Source organism: Salvelinus sp. IW2-2015, linkage group LG17 (assembly GCF_002910315.2).
Source record: "Salvelinus sp. IW2-2015 linkage group LG17, ASM291031v2, whole genome shotgun sequence".
Classification (NCBI taxonomy): Eukaryota; Metazoa; Chordata; class Actinopteri; order Salmoniformes; family Salmonidae; genus Salvelinus; species Salvelinus sp. IW2-2015.
The window spans coordinates 40,646,277-40,669,437 of NC_036857.1; the positions used below are offsets into that span (position 1 = coordinate 40,646,277).

At 44.4% G+C, this 23,161-nt stretch overlaps 1 protein-coding gene across 1 annotated transcript in view; it reads right to left on the reverse strand.

Moving 5' to 3' along the window:
- Positions 1–23,161, reverse strand: part of LOC111976396 (calpain-15-like) — a 100,114-nt gene that overhangs the window by 22,043 nt on the left and 54,910 nt on the right. Inside the window, exons 3-7 of the mRNA XM_024005202.2 lie at positions 18,440–18,648; positions 11,040–11,223; positions 9,023–9,246; positions 6,672–6,797; positions 6,259–6,411 (exon numbers count right to left, since the gene is read on the reverse strand). Of these exons, the coding sequence (XP_023860970.2) occupies positions 6,259–6,411; positions 6,672–6,797; positions 9,023–9,246; positions 11,040–11,223; positions 18,440–18,648 (896 nt within the window). The remainder of the gene's footprint in view (positions 1–6,258; positions 6,412–6,671; positions 6,798–9,022; positions 9,247–11,039; positions 11,224–18,439; positions 18,649–23,161) is intronic.

The following is a 23,161-nucleotide window of genomic DNA, read 5'->3' on the forward strand; positions in this document are numbered from 1 at the left end:
ATTAGCTCCTAACAATTGTGCTATTTTGTGTTTTTCCCCCGCATTGTTTGTAACTTCTTCTCTCCGCAAGGCAATCAAACAGGCTAAGTCTCAGTACAGAGACAAAATCGAGTCGAAATTCAACAGCTCAGACACAAGAGGTATGGCGGAGGGTCTACAGTCATCACGGATTACAAAAAGAAAACCAGCCCCGTCGAGGACCAGGATGTCTTGCTCCCAGACAGCTAAACAACTTTTTTGCCCGGCTTTGAGGACAATACAGTGCACTGACACGGCCCCCTACCAAAACCTGCGGGCTCTCTTCACTGCAGCCGAGGTGAGTAAACATTTAAACGTGTTAACCCTCGCAAGGCTGCAAGGCCCAGACGGCTATTCCCAGCCGCGTCCTCAGAGCGATGCGCAGACCAGCTGGCTGGTGTGTTTTACGGACATATTCAATCAATCCTTATCCCAGTCTGCTGTTCCCAATGCTTCAAGAGGGCCACCATTGGTCCTGTTCCCAAGAAAGCTAAGGTAACTGAGCTAAACGACTACCGCCCCGTAGCACTCACTTCCGTCATCATGAAGTGCTTTGAGAGACTAGTCAAGGACCATATCACCTCCACCCTACCGGACACCCTAGACCCACTCAATTGCTTACCGACCCAATAGGTCCACAGACGACGCAATCGCAACCACACTGCACACTGCCCTAACCCATCTGGAACAAGAGGAATACCCATGTGAGAATGCTGTTCATCGATTACAGCTCAGCATTTAACACCAAGTACCCTCCAAACTCGTCATCAAGCTCGAGACCCTGGGTCTCGCCCCGCCCTGTGCAACTGGTCCTGGACTCCTGACGGGCCGCCCCCCAGGTGGTGAGGGTAGTAACAAACATCTCCACCCCGCTGATCCTCAACACTGGGGCCCCACAAGGGTGCGTTCTGAGCCCTCTCCTGGACTCCCTGTTCACCCACGACTGCGTGGCCATGCACGCCTCCAACTCAATCATCAAGTTTGCGGATGACACTACAGTGGTAGGCTTGATCACCAACAACGATGAGACGGCCTACAGGGAGGAGGTGAGGGCCCTCGGAGTGTGGTGTCAGGAAATAACCTCATACTCAACGTCAACAAAACAAAGGAGATGATTGTGGACTTCAGGAACCAGCAGAGGGAGCACCCCCCTATCCACATCGACGGGTCAGTAGTGGAGAAGTGGTAAAGTTTTAAGTTCGTCGTGTACACATCACGGACAACTGAACTGGTCCACCCACACAGGACAGCGTTGTGAAGAAGGCGCAGCAGCGCCTCTTCAACCTCAGGAGGCTGAAGAAATTCGCCTGTCACCAAAAAGCACTCACAAACTTCTCAAGATGCACAATCGAGAGCATCCGTCGGGCTGTGCTGATTCCACCGCTCTGTGTATCGGTGGGGGCAACTGCTCCGGCCACACAATGCCGTAGGTCTACCCATGCCATTCAGTTGTGTCCGTTGCTGCTACCGTGTCTTATGACCGAAAAGAGCTTCTGGATATCAGAACAGAGACAAAGATTTTTTCTTTAATGAGTATGATGCAAAGGATATACTGTTTCTCCCGGACCAGGCCCAAATCCACGTCACTTGCATGAAGAAAAGACGGAGGTACTGTGGGCGCAGATCCGGGTCCCTTGTGAGAATTCATCGGCGCGTGGGTGACCCGCGTCTATCACCCGTTCTATTGGCAAACGTGCATTCACTGGAGAATAAACTGGATGAGCTTTGTTTGAGACTATCCTACCAARGGGACATTAAAAACTGTAATATCTTARGTTTCACTGAGTCGTGGCTGAACGACGACACGGATAATATACAGTTGGKWGGGTTTTRCGTGCATCGGCAGGACAAAACAGCTACGTCTGGTAAGACGAGGGGTGGTGGTGTGTGTCTATCCCTCTCTCTGGTTTCAAAGCTGAAAGTAAGTGCAAGGGCACATGTGGAGAGATTTTGATCTCTTTCACCTCCTCCCTCACTTCTTCTGGGAAAACGAAAAAGAAAAGCAGACAGATGACTGACTAAGAGGAATATAGGGAGAGATACCTCCTCCTCTTCTAAATCATTGTTCTCTTGTTCCTCCTGGACATCTGAAAAAATCTGATGTATGACCTGTTGGGCACTGAAAGGTGCACTCATGGCTTCAGCAAAGAGAGAACTGGGGGGACTGTCATCTGCAGCACCTATATAGCCTTTGACTGCATTCTCCATTAGTATAAATAACAATAAATATTTATTTGGTCTGAAATAGTTTTTATTGTCTGTGAACTTGAGTCATGTGTGGGGTCGTGGAGGGGAGATGCTGTACATGCACAAGAAAGTTTGAGTTTTTTCTGAGTTCATATCGTAACACATCTAATTTCTCATTGTGGTGTGTGTGTTGTGTGTGTGTGTGTGTGTGGTGTGTGTGTGTTTCTTTGTGTTTTTGTGATGTGTATGATTTTATAACTGCCGTCAAAAATGACCAAGCCATCTTTATACCCTGTGTGTAGCAGCTTTCACTGAAATATAAAAATGGATGTTTAATTTTTCTAATGTTGATCGTCATCTAGGAAAAGATAACAATTTCAAGTTGAAAAAATATAATTAGGGGTTCTCTGCTGTTTAACATAGTGGTGGGTCATTTTTACCCTTAAGACACACAAAGGTTAATGTATCAGTCCCAGAGCCCAGCAAAATCGGGTTTCATTATCTGCATGTCCAGCCTTTACAGTTGACAGTCGGAAGTTACATACACTTGGTTGGATCATTAAACTCATTTTTCAACCACTCCACACATTTCTTGACAGCAAACATAGTTTTGGCAAGTCGGTTAGGACATCTACTTTGTGCATGACACAGTAATATTTTCCAACAATTGTTTACAGATAGATTATTTCACTTACAACTCACGTATCACAATTCCAGTGGGTTAGAAGTTTACATTCATAAGTTGACTTGTACTTTAAACAGCTTGGAAAATTCCAGAAAATTATGTCATGGCTTAGAACTTCAGATATCGAATTGACATCATTTGAGTCAATTGAGGTGTACTGTGATGTATTTCAGGCCTACTTTCAAACTCAGTGCCTCTTTGCTTGACATCATGGAAATCAAAAAAATCATTCAAGACCTCAGAAAAAATTGTAGACCTCCACAAGTCAGGTTCATCCTTGGGGAGCAATTTCCAAATGCCTGAAGGTACCACGTCATCTGTACAAACAATAGTATGCAAGAATAAACACCATGGGACACACACAGCCACAACCGCTCAGGATGGAGATTGCTCTGTCTCTTAGAGATGATACTTTGGTGCGAAAAGTGCAAATCAATCCAGAACAACAGCAAAGGACCTTGTGAAGATTCTGAGGAAACAGGTCAAAAGTAATCTATATCCACGTAAACGAGTCCTATTATCGACATAACCTGATAGCGTTTAGCAAGAAGAAACCACTTCTCAAAAACACCATAAAAAAGCCAGACTACGGTTTGCAACTGCACACTGGGACAAAGACAGTTACTTTAGGAATGTCCTCTGTCTGATAAACAAAATATAACTTTTGCATAATGAAATTGTGTATTGGAGGAGGGGAGGCTTGCAGCCGAAGAACACCACCCAACCTGAAGCACGGGGGGTGGCAGCATCATGTTGTGAGTGTGTTTTGCTGCAGGAGGATGGTGCACTTAACAAAATAGATGCATCATGAGGGAGAAATTATGTGATATATTGAAGCAACACGAGACATCAGTCCGGAAGTTAAGCTTGGTCGCAATGGGTCTTCTAAATGGACAATGACCCCAGCACACTTCCAAAGTTTTGGCAAAATGCTGAAGGACAACAAAGTCAGGTATTGGAGTGACCATCACAAACCCCGACTTCAACCTATAACATTTGTGTGCAGAACTGGAAAAGCTGTGTGACAGCCTACAACCTGCTCATTACACCAGCTCTTCAGGAGAATAGGCCAAAATTCACCCAATTTATTGTGGGAAGCTTGTGGAAGGCTACCCAAACGTTTGACCCAGTTAACATTTAAAGCAATCTACCAAATACTAATTGAGTGTATGTAAACTTCTGACCCACTGGGAATGTGATGAAATAAATAAAAGCTGAAATAAATCACTCTCTCTTCTATTATTCTGACATTTCACATTCTTAAAACAAAGTGGTGATCCTAACTGACCTAATACAGGGAATTTTTACTAGGATTAAATGTCAGGAATTGTGAAAAACTGAGTTTAAATGTATTTGGCTAAGGTGTATGTAAACTTCCAACTTCAACTGTATATTTACCTCTCTTATCCTACTTCATTTGCACACACTGTATATAGATTTTCCTACTGTATTATTGATTGTATGTTTGTTTATTCCATGTGTAACTCTGTTGTTGTATGTGTCGTACAGCTTTACTTTATCTTGGCCAGGTCGCAGTTGCAAATGAGAACTTGTTCTCAACTAGCCTACCTGGTTAAATAAAGGTGAAATAAAAATAAATAAATTTAGCCTGACAATTACATTTTTTATCATTTTCTTTTCATGACCAGGGCCAAGTAAAACACAAAACAATTTGACATGAACAGTTGCATTGATGAGTTTTATTGACAAAGCAAATCCCTGATCAAATTGAATTTATATGAATGCTATAAGTACAGAAACTGTTTGCTCAGTGGGAAATGAATATCCAACTAGTCAGTGACAACTGTGCAGAGTTTGGCGTTTGTGACAGCAACTAGGTGTGTTTACTACAGTATTATAGAGTCTATGGAACTAGGAACATAAGCATTTCGCTACACCCACAATAACATCTGCTAAATATGTGCATGTGACCAATAACATTTGATTTGATGTCCTTGGATTTCCTATTATCTGTCACGCCCTGACCTTAGAGAGCCTTTTTATGTCTCTAGTTGGTTTGGTGTGATTTGGGTGGGCATTCTATGTTTTGTTTTCTACGTTTCTTTATTTCTATGTTTTGGCCGGGTATGGTTCTCAATCAAGGACAGCTGTCTATCGTTGTCTCTGATTGAGAACCATACTTAGGTAGCCCTTTTCCCCTCTTTCAGTGTGGGAGGTTATCTTTGTTAGTGGCACTTAGCCCTGTAAGCTTCACGGTTGTTTTTCGTTTGTTATTTTGTTGGCGACATTTTAAATAAAAAGGAAAATGTACGCTCACCACGCTGCACCTTGGTCCACTTCTTTTGACGGCCGTGACATTATCTTCTATGTTGAAGAACCCCTTACCTTGCAATTACTTTTGTGTAGCTTGTGAGCGTCATGTTACGTGTGCGTGTTCGTGAGAGTCTCAGCTTTTCATATATGGCTTGGAATAGTTCTAGCTCAAATTATTCGGACTCCATAGACTTTTATTGTAAAAAGACCCAGCCCGGGGCCCTTTGGGATCTGCCCTCGTCTCACAAACACTGATCTACCTCAGCTCTCGTTAATCACACAGACGAATGGTTGGTACCAACGGGTGCAGAAGAAAAAGAGAAATCCAGTGGTGCAGTGTGTTTCAAAAGGGGTTAGAAGTCCAAATTGCGCCGGTGTCGAGGTGGGACTCATTGAGTTAACTGCTGCGAGGACTTCACCTTGCTTGTCCGCCATTRATTAGTCTGTCTAGTACTCTTTACCTTGCTGTATTCTGAGCAGAGTTACTGGGTTCTCTCTCTCTCTCTTCTTTCAGATACATTATATAGACAGACAGACTCTAGATTCCATTGATCATTTACTTAACGGAGAAGATGAATTTAACAAAGACAGGCAGACAGACWGCACAGAGCATTGGGCCTTGTACCCTACATTGCAACGTTCACTTAATTGACAGAAAGGAAAACAAGCTGAGAGTCAGGAAGGGAGGTGCATCCTTGTTGCAATGCACTCTCAGAGTCTGATTCACAGCCTAGCACTTGTTGGACTACCAGGCACTAAGTTTAACTCATGCTACTCAACAAGCTAGCTAACCACACCAAAAAAACTAAACCAACCAACCAAATAAAACAAAAACACTTGGCATTAACAAGGCAAGCAGGACAGGAGTGGGTCAGTGCCTCTCAGTTTAAGTCTTACACACTAATGATTATCTGCTGAGCCAGCGAATTAACTACCAATTCGTCCATTACCTGAAATACKGTCTAATTGACTCTTGTGAATGGCACTTGTTGGTTTTAGTGAGAGCACACCCAGTGGGTCTCCAGCATCGTAGTCACCCATCCRTGACCTCGTCCTAGGTCCTTGGGTGATTGGCACATTAAGACGGGACCTACTTGATGAAGTCTCCGTACTCCATCCAGAAGACGCCCTCGCTGCTGCCGTGGGCCATGAGCTCGTGGCGGAGGAGCTGCGGCCAATCKGGCCACTCGTCTGACCAGCTGCCGTTCCACGAGAAGCGACCCCACGGGTTCCTCAACCGCAGAAGTCTGAGAGGGAGAGCGAGAGCATGTCGTCAGCTGAAGCAATTAAAAGGAACGCAATTGGGAAGGACGGAAGGACTCTTATCAGGGTTTGATAAGGTTCTTACAACTACCCGTGGTAAAAACGTAAAGGATAACAATGACGGGATTWCCCGAAAAAGAAAGATACATGGCCCTTTTCAACAATAACGTATTAGCCACACCCTCGTATCACGTGTGACCAATTAGCCACACCCCGCCCCACTAATAACCCAATCAGCTCTCACCTGTAGCCCTGTACGTCCCGCACGTCCAGGATAGAGTAGGCATGGCGAGGGCGGAGGCCCAACGACTCATACACRACATCATCCACCTTCATGTTCCCTCCTCCGCATGATGCCCCCATCAGAAACCTACCCACCACACACACGACATAGACAGAGACGCATTAGAATAAGTCAGAGTCCATTTCCATCACCTTAAACTTGGGGCAGTTGCCAAAGTGGACCCAGATATAAGCCTACTCTTGGACTAAAAAAGTATTCTCCATTGAACATGCTTGTTAGTCAAGGAGTAAGCTTAATCAGGGCCRATTCAATAAGCCTCTTCATGTCTTTTCAAATGAATGATTTGTTATTGACCGAGACCAGGGATGGGCAACTCTTTTATAGGCACGCGGACCAATAAAACACCGACCGGCATGGGGCCCATAATTAGAATTTATTAGGGATCCCCATTAGCTGTTGCCAAGGCAGCAGTTACTCTTCCTGGGGTCCAAACACATTAAGGCACTTACATTTCCTATAGAACAAAAGATAAAACAGTACATCATATAACATTATTACACCACTCCATATCTACAATACAAAATGCATAATACCACCATACAACAACATTACAATGTACGTGTGTGTAAAGTGCATGTGCTAGCAGTTGTGTGCGTATGCGTGTCTGTACCTTTGTGRGTGTCTCTTCAGGTGTATTCTTTCCTGTTTCTTTATCTGATTCTACTGCTTGCATCAGTTACCTGATGTGGAATAGAGTTCCATGTAGTCATGGCTCTATGTAGTACTGTGCGCCTCCCATAGTCTGATAAAGAGACCTCTGTTGGCATCTTCTGTGGGGCATGGGTGTCCGAGCCGTGTGCTAGTAGTTTAAACAGACAGCTCGGTGCATTCAGCTTGTCAACACTTCTTAAAAAAACAAGTAGTGATGAAGTCAATCTCTCTTCCACTTTGAGCCATGAGAGATTGACATGCATATCATTAATGTTAGCTCCCCGTGTACWGTTAAGGGCCAGGCGTGCTGCCCTGTTCTGAGCCAATGACCACACGACTGAACAGTATTCCAGGTGCAACAAAACTAGGGCCTGTAGGACCTGCTTTGTTGWTCGTGTTGTTACGAAGGCAGAGCAGTGCTTTATTATGGACAGACTTCTCCCCATGGACTGACTTCTCCCCATCATAGCTACTGTTGTATCAATATGTTTTGACACCAAGCAGTTTAGTCACCTCAACTTGCTCAATTTCCACATTATTCATTACAATATTTAGTTGAGGTTTAGGGTTTAGTGAATGATTTGTCCCAAATACAATGCTTTTAGTTTTTGAAATATTTAGGACTAACATATTCTTTCCCACCCATTGCAGTCATTTCAGTCGCTGTAGAAGCTGACGTGTAGTGTTGAGTCATCCGCACACATAGACACACTTTTTGTCTTTACTCAAAGCCAGTGGTATGTCGTTAGTAAAGATTGAAAAAAGTAAGGGGCCAAGACAGCTGCCCTGGGGAATTCCTGATTCTACCTGGATTATGTTGGAGAGGCTTCCATTAAAGAACACCCTCTGTGTTCTGTTAGACAGGTAACTCTTTATCCACAAAATAGCAGAGGGTGTAAAGCCATAATACATACGTTTTTCCAGCAGCAGACTACGATCTAAGTCTACGATCTAAGTTCCAGCAGACTAAGTCTAACAAAACTGCCCTGAGAATCTTTTTATCATCAATTTCTCTCAGCCAATCATCAGTCATTTGTCTAAGTGCTGTGCTTTTGAACATCCTTCCCTACTGGTAACTGATTGGTATACTATTTGAGCCAATAAAGGGGGCTTTACTATTCTTGGGTAGCGGAATTACTTTTGAGGTAACACACTTTATATTAGGCTTAAATTTAAGATATGGAAAATAGGAGTGGCAATTTCGTCAACTATTATCCGTTGTAATTTTCGATCCAGGTTGTCAGACCCCTGTGTCTTGTCATTGTTGATAATAACGATCATTTGTTCACCTCTTCCACACTCACTTTACGGAATTCAAAAATGCTTATCTTTCATAATTTGGTCAGATACACTTGGATGTGTAGTGTCATTGATAATCAGTTACATAAAAAAACTGCAAACATTTGCCTTCATCCTATGGCAAAATGTGTAGAATTGCAGGAAATGTGCTTTAAAACTGCGTAATTTMTCTCTTCATGGGGGGGAGTATGGATATGGGTACACAGACACACAAGCCACTACAGCCCCCCATGATGAGTTCCGAGTAATTACTTCTTTCCTTGTCCCATTTGTGCACATCATGATACATCTCAGAGAATGATTGACTTTCTCCAAAGACAAATCTCCTCTATTCCACTCACCCGGCCTCCTTGGAACTCAGCATCTTGGCCCAGATGAGGTCCGTGTCGATGGSCTCCTCGCGGGGGTTGGTGGAGCTGACCTGCAGCATGAGGGAGTCGCACGGTGCCCCTGTCAGCGTGGCCAGGCCCTCGATGGCGCGCCCTGCCTGCAGGGCAAAGTAGGAGCCGTGGAGCTTGGCAAGGGCCTTCTCTATCAGGGCCACCCAGAGTTGCTTACGCTGGGCCTGGGAAGGGAGAGAGAAAGGAGCGAGGGAAGGAGAAAGGAAGAAGGAAAGATAAAGAGAAGAAAGGGATAGTAAGAGGGAGATATAGGTGGATAAGAAGGAAGGATGGAGAAAGGAAGGTGATAGAGGGAGGGTGGCGAAAGGGAGGGAGAAAGGTAGTGAAGGGGATAGAGGGAAGTGCATGATGGAGAAAGGGAGGGACAGAACAGTAGGAAAGGGGATAGACGGAAGGAGAGAGAAGATAGAGGGAGAGAGAGAGAAACAGAGAGAGCAAGAGAGAGGGAGAGAGATAAGGATAGATAGAAGGAAGGATTGGGATAGAAGGAGAGAGTAGGATGAGATAGAGAGAGAGAGAGTAGGATGGAGAAAGGGTGGGAAGGGGATAAAGAGAGAGAGAAAGGGAAGAGGTCAAATGTATGTGTAATGAATGAACATACAGGGAAGAAAACATTCAGAGGTCATAAGAGCTGGTCTATTCCATTTCTGTAGCCTTAGGTCCTGAAAAACTGTTCACATGTCATTAAATAGAGAGAAATGATCTTCTCCAATAACAATAATAAGACCTTCAGTGGTTCATTAAGTGTCCCTACATTTACATTTTAGTCATTTTGCAGACGCTCCTATCCAGACTGCATTCATTTTAAGATTGATAGGTGGTTGTCCCACCTAGCTCAGTCATACACTATCGTTCAACAGTTTGGGGTCACTTAGAAATAKCCTTGTTTTTGAAAAAGCTATTTTTTTTGGTCCATTAAAATAACATCAAATTGATCAGAAATACAGTGTAGACATTGTTAATGTTGTAAATGACTATTGTAGTTGGAAACGGTAGATTTTTTAAATGGAATATCTACATAGGCGTACAGAGGCCCATTATCAGCAACCATCACTTCTGTGCTCCAATGGCACGTTGTGTTAGCTAATCCAAGTTTATAATTTTATAAGGCTAATTGATAATTAGAAAACCATTTTGCAATTATGTTAGCACAGCTGAAAACTGTTGTTCTGATTAAAGAAGCAATAAAACTGATTAAAGAAGCAATAAAACGCCTATGTAGATATTCCATAAAAAAATCTGCCGTTTCCAGCTACAATAGTCATTTACAACATTAACAATGTCTACACTGCATTTCTGATCAATTTGATGTTATTTMAATGGATGAAAAATMTGCTTTTCTTTCAAAAACAAGGACCTTTCTGAGTGACCCCAAACATTTGAACGGTAGCATAGCTACTTTATTGAAGAAATAATGACCTACTATCAGGAAAAAAGTAAAGTGTGAGTGTTAGTTTACGAGGGGGGTGACGTGGGATTATTTAAGATGCTCTTTGAAGAGGTAGGGTTTCCCCTCTCTTCATTATTTCCCCTAGGACATTTCTGAGAACCTCTGTCTCCACCACAGCTGATATTTGAAAACCTTGGAATGAACTGAACGAGTGTGTGCGTGTGTGTGTTTACTCACCAGTTGGAATATCTGGTTGCTATATTCACTGCATAACAGTGTGTATGTGTGTGTATGACTAATGACAGTGTTTGAAAATCTGTGTGTGTGTGTGTGTGTGTGTTTTCACTCAAACATAAAAGTATTAGGTTGCTATAGTCACTGCATGACAATTCACTGCATGATCATTTGTTTGTGTGTGTGTGTGTATGCGAGTTTGAGAGAGACAGAGAGAGTGAGTGACTAGACTAGATATATTTATGTGTGTGTATACAGTGTGTCTGCGTGCATACTATATCCATACGCATGAGTGTGTGTGGTGTATCCCCCCCCCCCCCCCGCCCACCTCACCTGGGAGAAGAGCAGGTATCCATACTCGTCGCAGGGCAGCATGTCGTCCACTAGGACGGTTATCCAGGTACCATCCTTACACAGCCTGACCTGGTAAGCCCCCTCCTGGCAGATGCCCCTGGTGATCATCACCCTCTCCACCAGCTCTGGACGCTCTGCCAGCACCGCCAACGCACTAAGGAACCTACAGGGCGGGTAATAAGATAGACAGTCAATTAAACTAGGTGATGGGAGAAAAAAATCTATACAGTATCGCAATATCATTTTTTCCCGATATTATAAATCGATTCTATGACTCCGTTTAATGTTAAAAAGCACTAGTCGGCTGTACCTGMGCCAAAACTCCAATATTTCTCCTTCTATAGCTTGTTCTCCATCTTCTCAAATGGTGAGCCAACATGTTTTCAMCACTTTTCTTTTCTTGACTGATCAAAACTCGTTTTCTCATGGCTCTCTATGGTCCCTCTGCAGCAAATATATAGTGAGCAATATGTTTTCAATACACATATAAATCAGAATGTATGCAATCGCAATACATAGCGTGTCGTGATAAAATCGTATGGCGAGGTCCCTGGCAAATTCCCAGSCCTACAATCATTCAATCAGTCAGTCATTCAATTATTAAATTAATCAGTTAGAAAGTTCATAAATATCAAGTAATTCTGCAAATTGTATTCATAGCTATTTGTAGTGGAGGTAAGCTGGTCTCACCTTCTGTACATCACCTTCCGTGACAGAACCACTGACCTTTTATGGTCTAGTCATGTGGTACTGATGGTGGACTTAACAGCAACTGTAAAGGGCAAGTGGAGGCGACAGCAGKCAGAAAAAAAGTCTACATGTCAGAAGAAAACATTCTGAGGAAGCAGACTAGAGCAGGCCTGGGCAAAGGTCGATTCTACGCGGCCCGCGGAATCAAGCTCAGATCACATAAAGAATTTGCGATAGTAAAGTTTTGAAAAAGTATTTGTTATTCAAATTAAAAGCCCAATGAATACTCGCCTTTGTGTAATGATTCAACTCCCACCGCTTGTGGGACATTTATTTTGAAGGAACGCATAAATAACAACGGCACGAGGACAGAGTGACTGACAGGCTGACACACACGTCACAGTTACAAATAGTAGCTAGCTAGAAAAAGCGCTAAAATTCGTTTTTCAAAGATTTCACAGAAAAGGAAAGTAGACAATAAATGTAGGGTGTTCCAGCAAGAGTGGACATCGAAATATMTATTTATTGAGGCATCSGGGAAAGCTGTGTGCTTAGTGTGCAAAGAGAGGATCACTGTCTTGAAAGACTACAACTTGTCCCGATACTTCCAGACGAAGCATGCAGAGACATATAGGAATATGTCTTCTGAGCAGAGGGAAAGTGCATCGACAGAGTTGCTTTATCAGTTGCAAAAGCAGCAAGGACTTTTCACAAAACTGCATTCAGCAAACGACGGAATTTCAAGAGCTAGCATGTACTGTCCCACAAGATTGCTAAACATAGCAAGCCATTCTGAGGGTGAATCATTAATAATGTTTAATTGACTCTGCAGCAATACTTTGCCCCGACAAGAAAGAGCTGTTTGAAAAGGTCCCCTGTCAAGACGAACAGTGACACGGCGTGTTGAGGACATCGCAGAGAATATGGAACACCAGTTGAAAGACAAGGTAAAGGATTTCACCTATTTCTCCTTGGCCTTGGATGAGAGCAGAGAGGCACGTGACACGGCGCAGTTGTTGATATTCTTACGAGGCATAACCCCAGACGTTGAAATGACAGAGGAGCTTGCTTCAGTGCAATCAATGAAGAGCACAACCACAGGGAAATATTATTGGAGGAGGTTAATAAGTGTGTGGCAAAGCTGGGACTGAATTTTGAAAAGTTATCCAGTGTGACCACTGATCGGTGCCCAAACTCGACAGGAAAAAACATTGGCCTTTTGAAAAGGATACAAGATCAAGTAGCTGAACGATTATTTCCTGCATTGCATTATTCATCAGGAGGTGCTCTGTAAATGTGTTCTGAAAATGAGCCATGTTGTGGATACAGTCACTAAAGTGGTAAACTTCATAAGAGCAAAATCTTTAAACCACAGGCATGTGTCTCACTGTTGGGGAGACAGAGTCGGGTCATGCAGATCTCCTCTACCACACAAACGTGAGATGGCAGAGTTTGCGAAAGGTGCTTAAAAGGGTGGGGGACCTGAAGTCGAGATTGCTGAGTTTTGCAAATGAAAGGAAAATATGTGGATTTCCCTCAACTGCAAGATAAAGAATGGTTGGCTGATTTTGCCTTCACCGTGGACATCATGGCCCTCATGAATGAACTGAATTCCAAACTACAAGGGAAGGGCCTTTTTGCATATCAGACGTACAGCCTTGTCAAAGCCTTCAGGGGACAATTACTCCTCCTTTACCGCCAAGTAGAAGTCAACAATCTCACCCACCTTCCGACACTACTAGTCTGTTCTCTATCAGATGACCAGCAGGAGAAATATACATCGCTCCTGCGTGCTTTGAACAGTGAGTTTTCTCGTCGTTTTGAGGAATTCAAAGTGTCGGAAAATGACATGCTGTTGGTTTCCTCTCCTTTCACCTTCAACGTGGATAACGCTCCCGCTGACCTGCAACTTGAGCTTATCGATCTTCAGTCTGATGCAGTGAATGGAGAACTATTCAAAACAATGTCACTGACGAGGTTCTATGCATCTCTCGATGAACAACATTTTCATGCTCAAAAGATGTTTGTACTGTTTGGGTCAACCTATGTATGTGAACAGACATTTTCAGTGATGAAATATAACAAGTCAAGGCACAGATCATCTCTTACTGACTCTCACCTCTCTGCAATCCTGTGCATAGCGACGTCAGAAACTATACCTGACTTCACTGCTCTAGTCAATGCCCATCAGAGACTTCACTCCTCACACTGATTGAGTAGTCCAAATGTAATGTTGAGCTCTCTCTCTTTCTTGTGCTTTTGTGCATACCCGTTAACAAGAGCTCTGTCCGTGGTGCTGAATGCACAGTGTACTTTTCCCTCCGTGTAGTTCACTGCATGTTTAATAATGAAAATACCTACCAAAAGGAGAACATGGATGTGGTTTATTTCTGTGCGTGTTAAAACAGTAAAATAAGTAGCATATGTGGACGTGATTTACAGTAGATATATCTGTCAACACAGTCATACACATGATGTATAATCCTGTAATATGATTCTGGCCCGGGATGGCAAAAATATATTCTAATGTGGCCATCCTTGGAAAATAATTGCCTGCTCTAGACGGAGGTTCGGGGAAGCTGAAAATCTCTTTGCAAATCTCTCCTTCCTAGTGCAAAGCTCCATTTATTTGAGGCCTTACTCAACACCTTACTGAACAAGCACCTCGCCACATGACCTGAGATGTTTGTGTGAGAATGTGTGTGTGTGTGTGTGTGTGTGTGTGTGTGTGCGCGTGTGTGTGTATAGGGATGACGACAAGGCCCAAGGACAACCAAAACAAATACATGGAGAGAACTGTCTGTGTCCAGACCTACATTCCTCTGAATAATCCCTCAGTCAGGTGATGTATCAGTACATCTGGCCGCCTCACCCCTCCTCTCTCTCTTTCTCTCCCCAGTTCTTCATTGGTTTATTCTCTCTGTCTCTATCTATCTCTCTCTCTCCCTTAAACCTTGGCCTACAATGGTCGTGCCCGAGGAAATCTAATTAACATAACACAAACAAATCCCCATAAAAATCGGTCTTTTTAAACTAGACGCAGTATGCAGGTACAGAGGACACAGAGCGGGTAGCCTCGTGAGGATCCGCAGAAGGCGAGTGGGAAAGCTGCCGTTACCGTCATTAGTACTCGCCAACGTGCAATCATTGGACAATAAATTAGACGAGGTACGATCACGAATATCCTACCAACGGGACATCAAAAACTGTAATATCCTATGTTTCACGGAATCGTGGCTGAATGATGACATGGATATTCAGCTAGCGGGATATACGCTGCACCGGCAAGATAGAACAACACACTCCGGTAAAACGAGGGGGGGCGGTCTGTGCATATTTGTAAACAACAGATGGTGCACGAAATCTTAGGAAGTCTCTAGACTTTGCTCGCCTGAAGTAGAGTATATTGTGATAAATTGCAGACCACTCTACTTGCCTAGAGAGTTTTCAGCTATACTTTTCGTGGCTGTTTATTTACCACCACAGACAGATGCTGGCACTAAGACCACACTCAGTCAGCTGTATAAGGAAATAAGCAAACAGGAAACCACTCACCCAGAGGCGGTGCTCCTAGTGGCCGGAGACGTTAATGCAGGGAAACTTAAATCAGTTCTACCAAATTTCTATCAACATGTTAAATGTGCAACCAAAGGGGAAAAAAATTCTACATCKCCTGTACTCCACACACAGAGACGCGTATAAAGCTCTCCCTCGCCCTCCATTTGGTAAATCCAACCACAACTCTATCCTCCTCATTCCTGCTTACAAGCAAAAATGAAAGCAGGAAGTACCAGTGACTCGGTCWATAAAAAAGTGGTCAGATGAAGCAGATGTTAAACTACAGGACTGTTTTGCTATCACAGACTGGAACATGCTCCGGGATTCTTCCAATGGCATTGAGGAGTACACCACATCAGCCACTGGCTTTATCAATAAGTGCATCGAGGACGTCGTCCCCACAGTGACTGTAAATACATACCCCAACCAGAAACCATGGATTACAGGCAACATTCACACTGAGCTAAAGGGTAGAGCTGKCGCTTTCAAGGTGCGGGACTCTAACCCGGAAGCTTATAAGAAATCCTGCTATGCGCTGCGACCAACCATCAAACAGGCAAAGCGTCAATACAGGGCTAAGATCACGTCCGTAGCCATGAAGTGCTTTGAAAGGCTGGTAATGGCTCACATCAACACCATTATCCTAGAAACCCTAGACCCACTCCAATTTGCATACCGCCCAAACAGATCCACAGATGATGCAATCTCTATTGCACTCCACACTGCCCTTTCCCACCTGGACAAAAGGAACACCTATGTGAGAATGCTATTCATTGACTACAGCTCAGCGTTCAACACCATAGTACCCTCAAAGCTCGTCACTAAGCTAAGGATCCTGGGACTAAACACCTCCCTCTGCAACTGGATCCTGGACTTCCTGACGGGCCGCCCCCAGGTGGTGAGTGTAGGTAGCAGGGGTGAGTGCTCAGTCCCCCCCTGTTCACCCACGACTGTATGGCCAGGCACGACTCCAACACCATCATTAAGTTTGCAGACGACACAACAGTGGTAGGCCTGATCACAGACAATGACGAGACAGCCTATAGGGAGGAGGTCAGAGACCTGACCATGTGGTGCCAGAATAACAACCTATCCCTCAACGTAACCAAGACTAAAGAGATGATTATGGACTACTGGAAAAGGAGGACCGAGCATGCCCCCATTCTCATTGACGGGGCTGTAGTGGAGCAGGTTGAGAGCTTCAAGTTCCTTGGTGTCCACATCACCAACAAACTAGAGGGTGATTGACCGTCATCTTGACCGTCTTCCATTTTCTAATAATTGCGCCAACAGTTGTTGCCTTCTCACCAAGCTGCTTGCCTATTGTCCTGTAGCCCGTCCCAGCCTTTTGCAGGTCTACAATTTTATCCCTGATGTCCTTACACAGCTCTCTGGTCTTGGCCATTGTGGAGAGGTTGGAGTCTGTTTGATTGAGTGTGTGGACAGGTGTCTTTTATACAGGTAACGAGTTCAGACAGGTGCAGTTAATACAGGTAATGTGTGGAGAACAGGAGGGCTTCTTAAAGAAAAACTAACAGGTCTGTGAGAGCCGGAATTCTTACTGGTTGGTAGGTATTCAAATACTTATGTCATGCAATAAAATGCAAATTAATTACTTAAAAATTATGAAATGTGATTTTCTGGATTTTTGTTTTAGATTCCGTCTCTCACAGTTGAAGTGTACCTATGATAAGGACAGACCTCTACATGCTTTGTAAGTAGGAAAACCTGCAAAATCAGCAGTGTATCAAATACTTGTTCTCCCCACTGTATGCATAGTCACTGTAACTATACATTCATGTATATACTACCTCAATTGGCCCAATCAACCAGTGCTCCTGCATATTGGCTAACCGGGCTATCMGCATTGTGTCCCGCCACCCACCACCCCCTCTTTTACYTTACTGCTACTCTCTGTTTATCATATATGCAGTCACTTTAACTATACATTCATGTACATACTACCTCAATCAGCCCGACTAACCGGTGTCTGTATGTAGCCTGGCTACTTTTATAACATCGCTACTGTATATAGCTTCGCTGCTGTTATTTTTTCACTGTCTTTTTACTGGTGCTTTTATTTCTTTACTTACCTATTGTTCATCTAATACCTGTTTTGCACTATTGGTTAGAGCCTGTCAGTAAGCAGTTCACTGTAAGGTCCTGTTGTATTCGGCYCACGTGACAAATACACTTTGATTTGATTTAGATGTGTTTTTTTTGCATATGCAGTGAAAGGTGGCAGAGCTAGAGGGGTGTTTGTCAGACAATGACACATCCCGAAATTCGGTCTTCTCACAAAAATGTCTGTAGCGTCCGAACGGTGTAGCCTACAAACTATTGTGACCACTCTCGCTGAGACTCTCATGAACACCATGGTTTTGCTCTTCACTAGGACACACACAAGACTCACCTGAAGGTCCCCGGTACCAATTGAAAAAAATTATGGAAGTATTTATGGAGATAGTTAGTGCCTAAAATAAGGGGATAAATACATGTAAAACAAACAAAACAAAAAATGTTTCCTGATCTTTCTTATACTGTATCTCAGATATAGGGTAGACCTTAGGGTCTTAAAATTTTAAATCAAATGATCCTTGGAATGCCCATCTTAAAACAATTCCCCCCCGGCTTAGACTCTAGAGGGTTAAACTCCCCCTTTCCCTCTCCCTCTTTACCTCTCTCTCCCCCCCTCCCACCTTCTCCCTTCTCTATCTGCTTTAGGCCCAGAGAGTACATCTATAGTCACTGCTCAATGATAAACTACACGGGCCACCAATGTGCTTGMTCATTCTTGCTGTTATTCCCCCTGACCTTTAAGACAAGCGATGAGAGATCARCTCTCATATGCAGAGTGGAGTTGGTTTATTCATTCAGAAACACATTAGGAATAGCCCAGGGAGGACGGAGACAAACACGGTGTCCAAGACGCACAGCAGGCACACTGAACACGCATGCCACGTGGATACACTTCTACACACAAGCCACAGACACACACGCATGAACACACGCTGCTTAAGGTAGATTGTACACGGTTTGGTACCCACACAGACACGTGCACGCGGACGCACGCACACATAGCTGAGCTACAGATACTACGACACTGCACGCGTTCAGTGACGACAACTCACCAACAGTTTCCCAGCAGGCCTTGCAGGATGTCCGAAGGCCGCGGGGTGCGGAAGACYGACCATTTGACACCCCGGTCCTTGAAGTTGTTGCAGTTGATCTCGTGGGGGCGGAGCCACTTTTTGATTCGCTGCTGGACGCTGTCACCCTCGGGGAAGCCCACGGAACACGGGCCTGGGGGGAAGCTGTCGTCCACGAAGTTCACCACGTTCTGAAAGAACGAGAGATATAGAACTCTGAGACAGAGGATTCATAACAGTCCAGCTGAGAAACACTCAAAGATCAGTAGTGTCTGATGAAATACTGCCCTGGCATGAAACATTTGCTTGGAGAGGAGAAGGCTGAACAAGGGTAACATCATACTGGCATCAAGACTAGTCGAGACAAGACTAAGTCACCACACTGAGAGAAAACGTGTATGTTGGCTGCACTCTGMAAATCCCACAATATATTGGAAATACAGTATGTGTGAACTAACAACACGTCAAATAGCCTAAACATGACACTATCAGGGATCTAAGGTTAGGCCTATAAGCCATTACAGACCCTAGCCTACAGTTTTCTGTCTGATGTCTGTGTTAAACGAATGATGATTCATTTGGAGCCCTGCAGGCCACTGCAGGAGTCACAGGATGCTGAGACAAGCACAAGGACAACCACCGGCACTGAGTGTTCATGTGGCTAAAGGAGCCTCCCCCTGCTYCACACACATAAAGACGCACACGCAGCATGAAATGTGCTGTGCTATCATATATCAAAACGCATCTCCCGAGATCAAGAAGACGGCACACTGAACTACACCGTGACGCTTCGAAACACACGGACTCGCGCTCCSCGTGAAGAACTTTCAAGCGCTCACTCGGGCTAAACATTGCTTCGTTGAAACACAACAAAAATGTCTACTTCAACATAAACGTAAGGGATCCCTGTTCAACATAACAGTTTGCATTTTTGGCTAACTGACCTACAGTACACACCCTGTGTGTCACACTATGTCACTGRCAAAACCCTGCTCGACAAACCCGAGAGGACACATACAAAGACTAGTCTATCCTATTTCCTCTGCTCACTGGCGGCAGCAGTTGGATCCCGCATCCTGAACCAGTGGAAAGTACTGTAAGCACCCCCGGCGTRGCACAGTCGGTGGAGGAAAATTCATTCGTCGCCCAACACAAAAGCCACTTCTGTCGCCCTCGACACTGTGCCAGACATCGGCAGCAGCACTTTGGCCCCTGTCCCCATTTCCCATCATGCTCCAGCAGATTTAGCCCCCCCGGGGCTGTCAGTGACTCAGTGGCTCTGTAGTTCAGAGGTATACACCGCCCTGTTTGTTGTTGGGCTTAGCCAGCAACCGATAAAGTTTTCTTTGCTTCACAGCAGTTGGGAGAGCTTTCAGCWTTGGCCCTACAGACCTGCAAATAGAGAGGCCTTTTGTACTTTAGTTCCAAACACCCCTCGCCAACAGCTCAGGACCTCGCAGAGACGGTAGGGTATAAGAAATTGGATAAACATGTATGAGGAGCGTGTCCACTTTCTGCACACGTCGAAATCAAAGGCAAAACGAGGACGAAGAACACGAGTCATCATGACCCGTGTAAAAAAATAGGACAGACTGCCACAGCAAGCAAGCCAGACAGACAAGACACAAACAGTCACATGCAGCGTTAGTGTCCCTTCACCTATTCTCGCCAGGTCCAGCTGTCTGAGGCCTGTTGTGAGGGCGACAGCGTAACACAGTGCTGGTCTGACTGACTGCCTGACTGTCTCCGATGGAACTGTGTTGGGTAATTCTCAAGGCTGGGCCAATGCCTGAGAGCACTCACAGTTCATGGCTAGACTATTCCGGCTAACAACGCAAACAGCACTCCAGCTGTCTGAGTCTCTATAGAAACCTGAATCAGTACTGGGACGTTTGAATGCGGAGGGGGAGTGACTGGCACTCACTGCAACCCGGTTCGACGCTACAGCCAACCTATTGATCGTGMTAACAGTAGTGACGGATGGCTATTGAGCCGACGTGACAGTGGCACACCGCCATCACATAAAAAGAGCACCGATAACCGGCGTCATTTACAGTGGCTTATTGTAAAACACGAGCCGCTATGACCAGTTAAATCGTGTGACGGTTGAAATTTGTCCAAGTGGAAAGTGGTGGTGCGCCTTGTCGCTGTTGCTTTCAGTTCAAATCCACATGTAGGCCTACTGTGTGAATTGTGCTGTTATAAAGCCTGGGCTATTTCATGGAAAACACAAGGGACAAGAGGAACATATGATGTCGTCAACAGGAAACAATTCATATGTTCAGTTTACTCTGCACGCTCCAAAAGTTGTTGGTGGTAGCCGAGAAACAATGTTTTCACCACACAGGGCTTTACAGGTTAGAGAGAATGCCAACCTGCATCAGTGTCGTTCCCCTGTATTAAATCGTACAGTGGATGGGCACACTTGGGGCTATTTCTTTATTGCTTAAAACCTCAAGTGGAAGACCATGGAGGGATATTGTCTATGTGGATTGTTGCCTTAGTTTAAGGACAATCTATCTCAACACCATCTTTGCTGCACTCTCATATAGCTCCCGTTCTTGATCTCCTTGTCTGTGACTGGAATGGCTAGACAGGAGATATGTCTCCACAGCATTGTATTCATCGAAGCTCTCTTCTCTTTGACCAAGAAGGACACAAGACCACGTCAGGAAATCCAAGACGAACCGTTACATCCTGTATCTATAGAGTGGCTTTGGAGTGGCCTGTGGCGCTCTGTGCATGCCAACTTCTGAGTGGTAGKCCTATCGTCTATATACCGGAGGAAGTATTTTATCATCTTGTGTTAGGCTGAGGCAGTCATGACGCACCCCAGGGGAGATAGATGCACTGCATGGGGGGGGGGACAGAGTGTGCTAAGCCGACTTCACCCTCCATAAACTGAGATGTGCCGCTCGATGCTCCCAGCTCATTACATTCGCTTTAGGGAAGTGGATAATTGCTGTTACTCTCCTCCCCCGTTTCTAAAAATAGAATGGCCCGTGTTCACCTTTCGTGCGTGCACATGGGTAGTGCCACAGCCACAGAGGAAAGGGGGGGGGGAGTTATGGTGCACAGGAGAATAGAAGTGAGAGGTGGAAGAGGAGGGTTATGATATTGGAAGTGAGGGATGAGAAAGAACATAGGAAGGAATACAGTTTAAGTCGGAAGTTTACATACACCTTAGCCAAATACATTTAAACTCAGTTTTTCACAATTCCTGACATTTAATCCTAGTAAAAATTCCCTGTCTTGTCTTAGGTCAGTTAGGATCACCACTTTATTTTAAGAATGTGAAATGTCAGAATAATAGTAGAGAGAATGATTCATTTCAGCTTTAATTTCTTTCATCACTGTCACGATCGTCTTTAGGTGAATGAGAGGACCAAGGCGCAGCGTGATACGAATACATCTTCCTTTTTATTGAGAGAAGATGAACACGAAACGAAACACTTTTACAAACTAACAAAAACAACAAACGACCGTGAAGCTACAAAACGAAAGTGCAGACACAAGCTACTAACGTTTAGACATAGACAATTACCCACAACCTGTCTAATGCCTATGGCTGCCTTAAATATGGCTCCCAATCAGAGACAACGATAGACAGCTGTCTCTGATTGAGAACCACTCAGGCAACCATAGACATACCTAGACACCTACACTGAACACAACCCCATAAACTCTACCAAAACCCCCTAGACACTACAAACACCCTCGACTAGACAAAAACACACAAACATCCCCRATGTCACACCCTGACCTAACTAAAATAATAAAGAAAACAAAGATAACTAAGGCCAGGGCGTGACAATCACATTCCCAGTGGGTKAGAAGTTTACATACACTCAATTAGTATTTGGTAGCATTGCCTTTWWYTTGTTTAACTTGGGTCAAACATTTCGGGTAGACTTCCACAAGCTTTTCACAATAAGTTGGGTGAATTTTGGCCCATTTCTCCTGACAGAGATGGTGTAACTGAGTCAGGTTTGTAGGCTCGCAGACGCTTTTTCAGTTCTGCCCACAAATTTTCTATAGGATTGAGGTCAGGGCTTTGTGATGGCCACTCCAATACCTTGACTTTGTTGTCCTTGTGCCCATTTGTTGTGCCATTTTGCAACAGCTTTGGAAGTATGCTTGGGGTCATTGTCCATTTGGAAGAACCATTTGCGACCAAGCTTTAACTTCCTGACTGATGTCTTGAGATGTTGCTTCAATATATCCACATAATTTTCCTCTCTCATGATGCCCTCTATTTTGTGAAGTGCACCAGTCCCTCCTGCAGAAAAGCACCCCCACAACATGATGCTTTCACCCCGTGCTTCACGGTTGGGACGGTGATCTTCGGCTTGCAAGCCTCCCCCTTTTTCCTCCAAACATAACGATGGTCAACATGGCCAAACAGTTCTATTTTTGTTTCATCAGACCAGAGGACATTTCTCCAAAAAGTATGATCTTTGTCCCCATGTGCAGTTGCAAACTGTAGTCTGGCTTTTTTATGGCGGTTTTGGAGCAGTGGCTTATTCCTTGCTGAGCGGCCTTTCAGGTTATGTCGATATAGGACTCGTTTTATTGTGGATATAGATACTTTTGTACCTGTTCCTCCAGCATCTCACAAGGTCCTTTGCTGTTGTTCTGGGTTGATTTGCACTTTTCGCACCAAAGTACGTTCATCTCTAGGAGACAGAACGCTTCTCCTGTCCT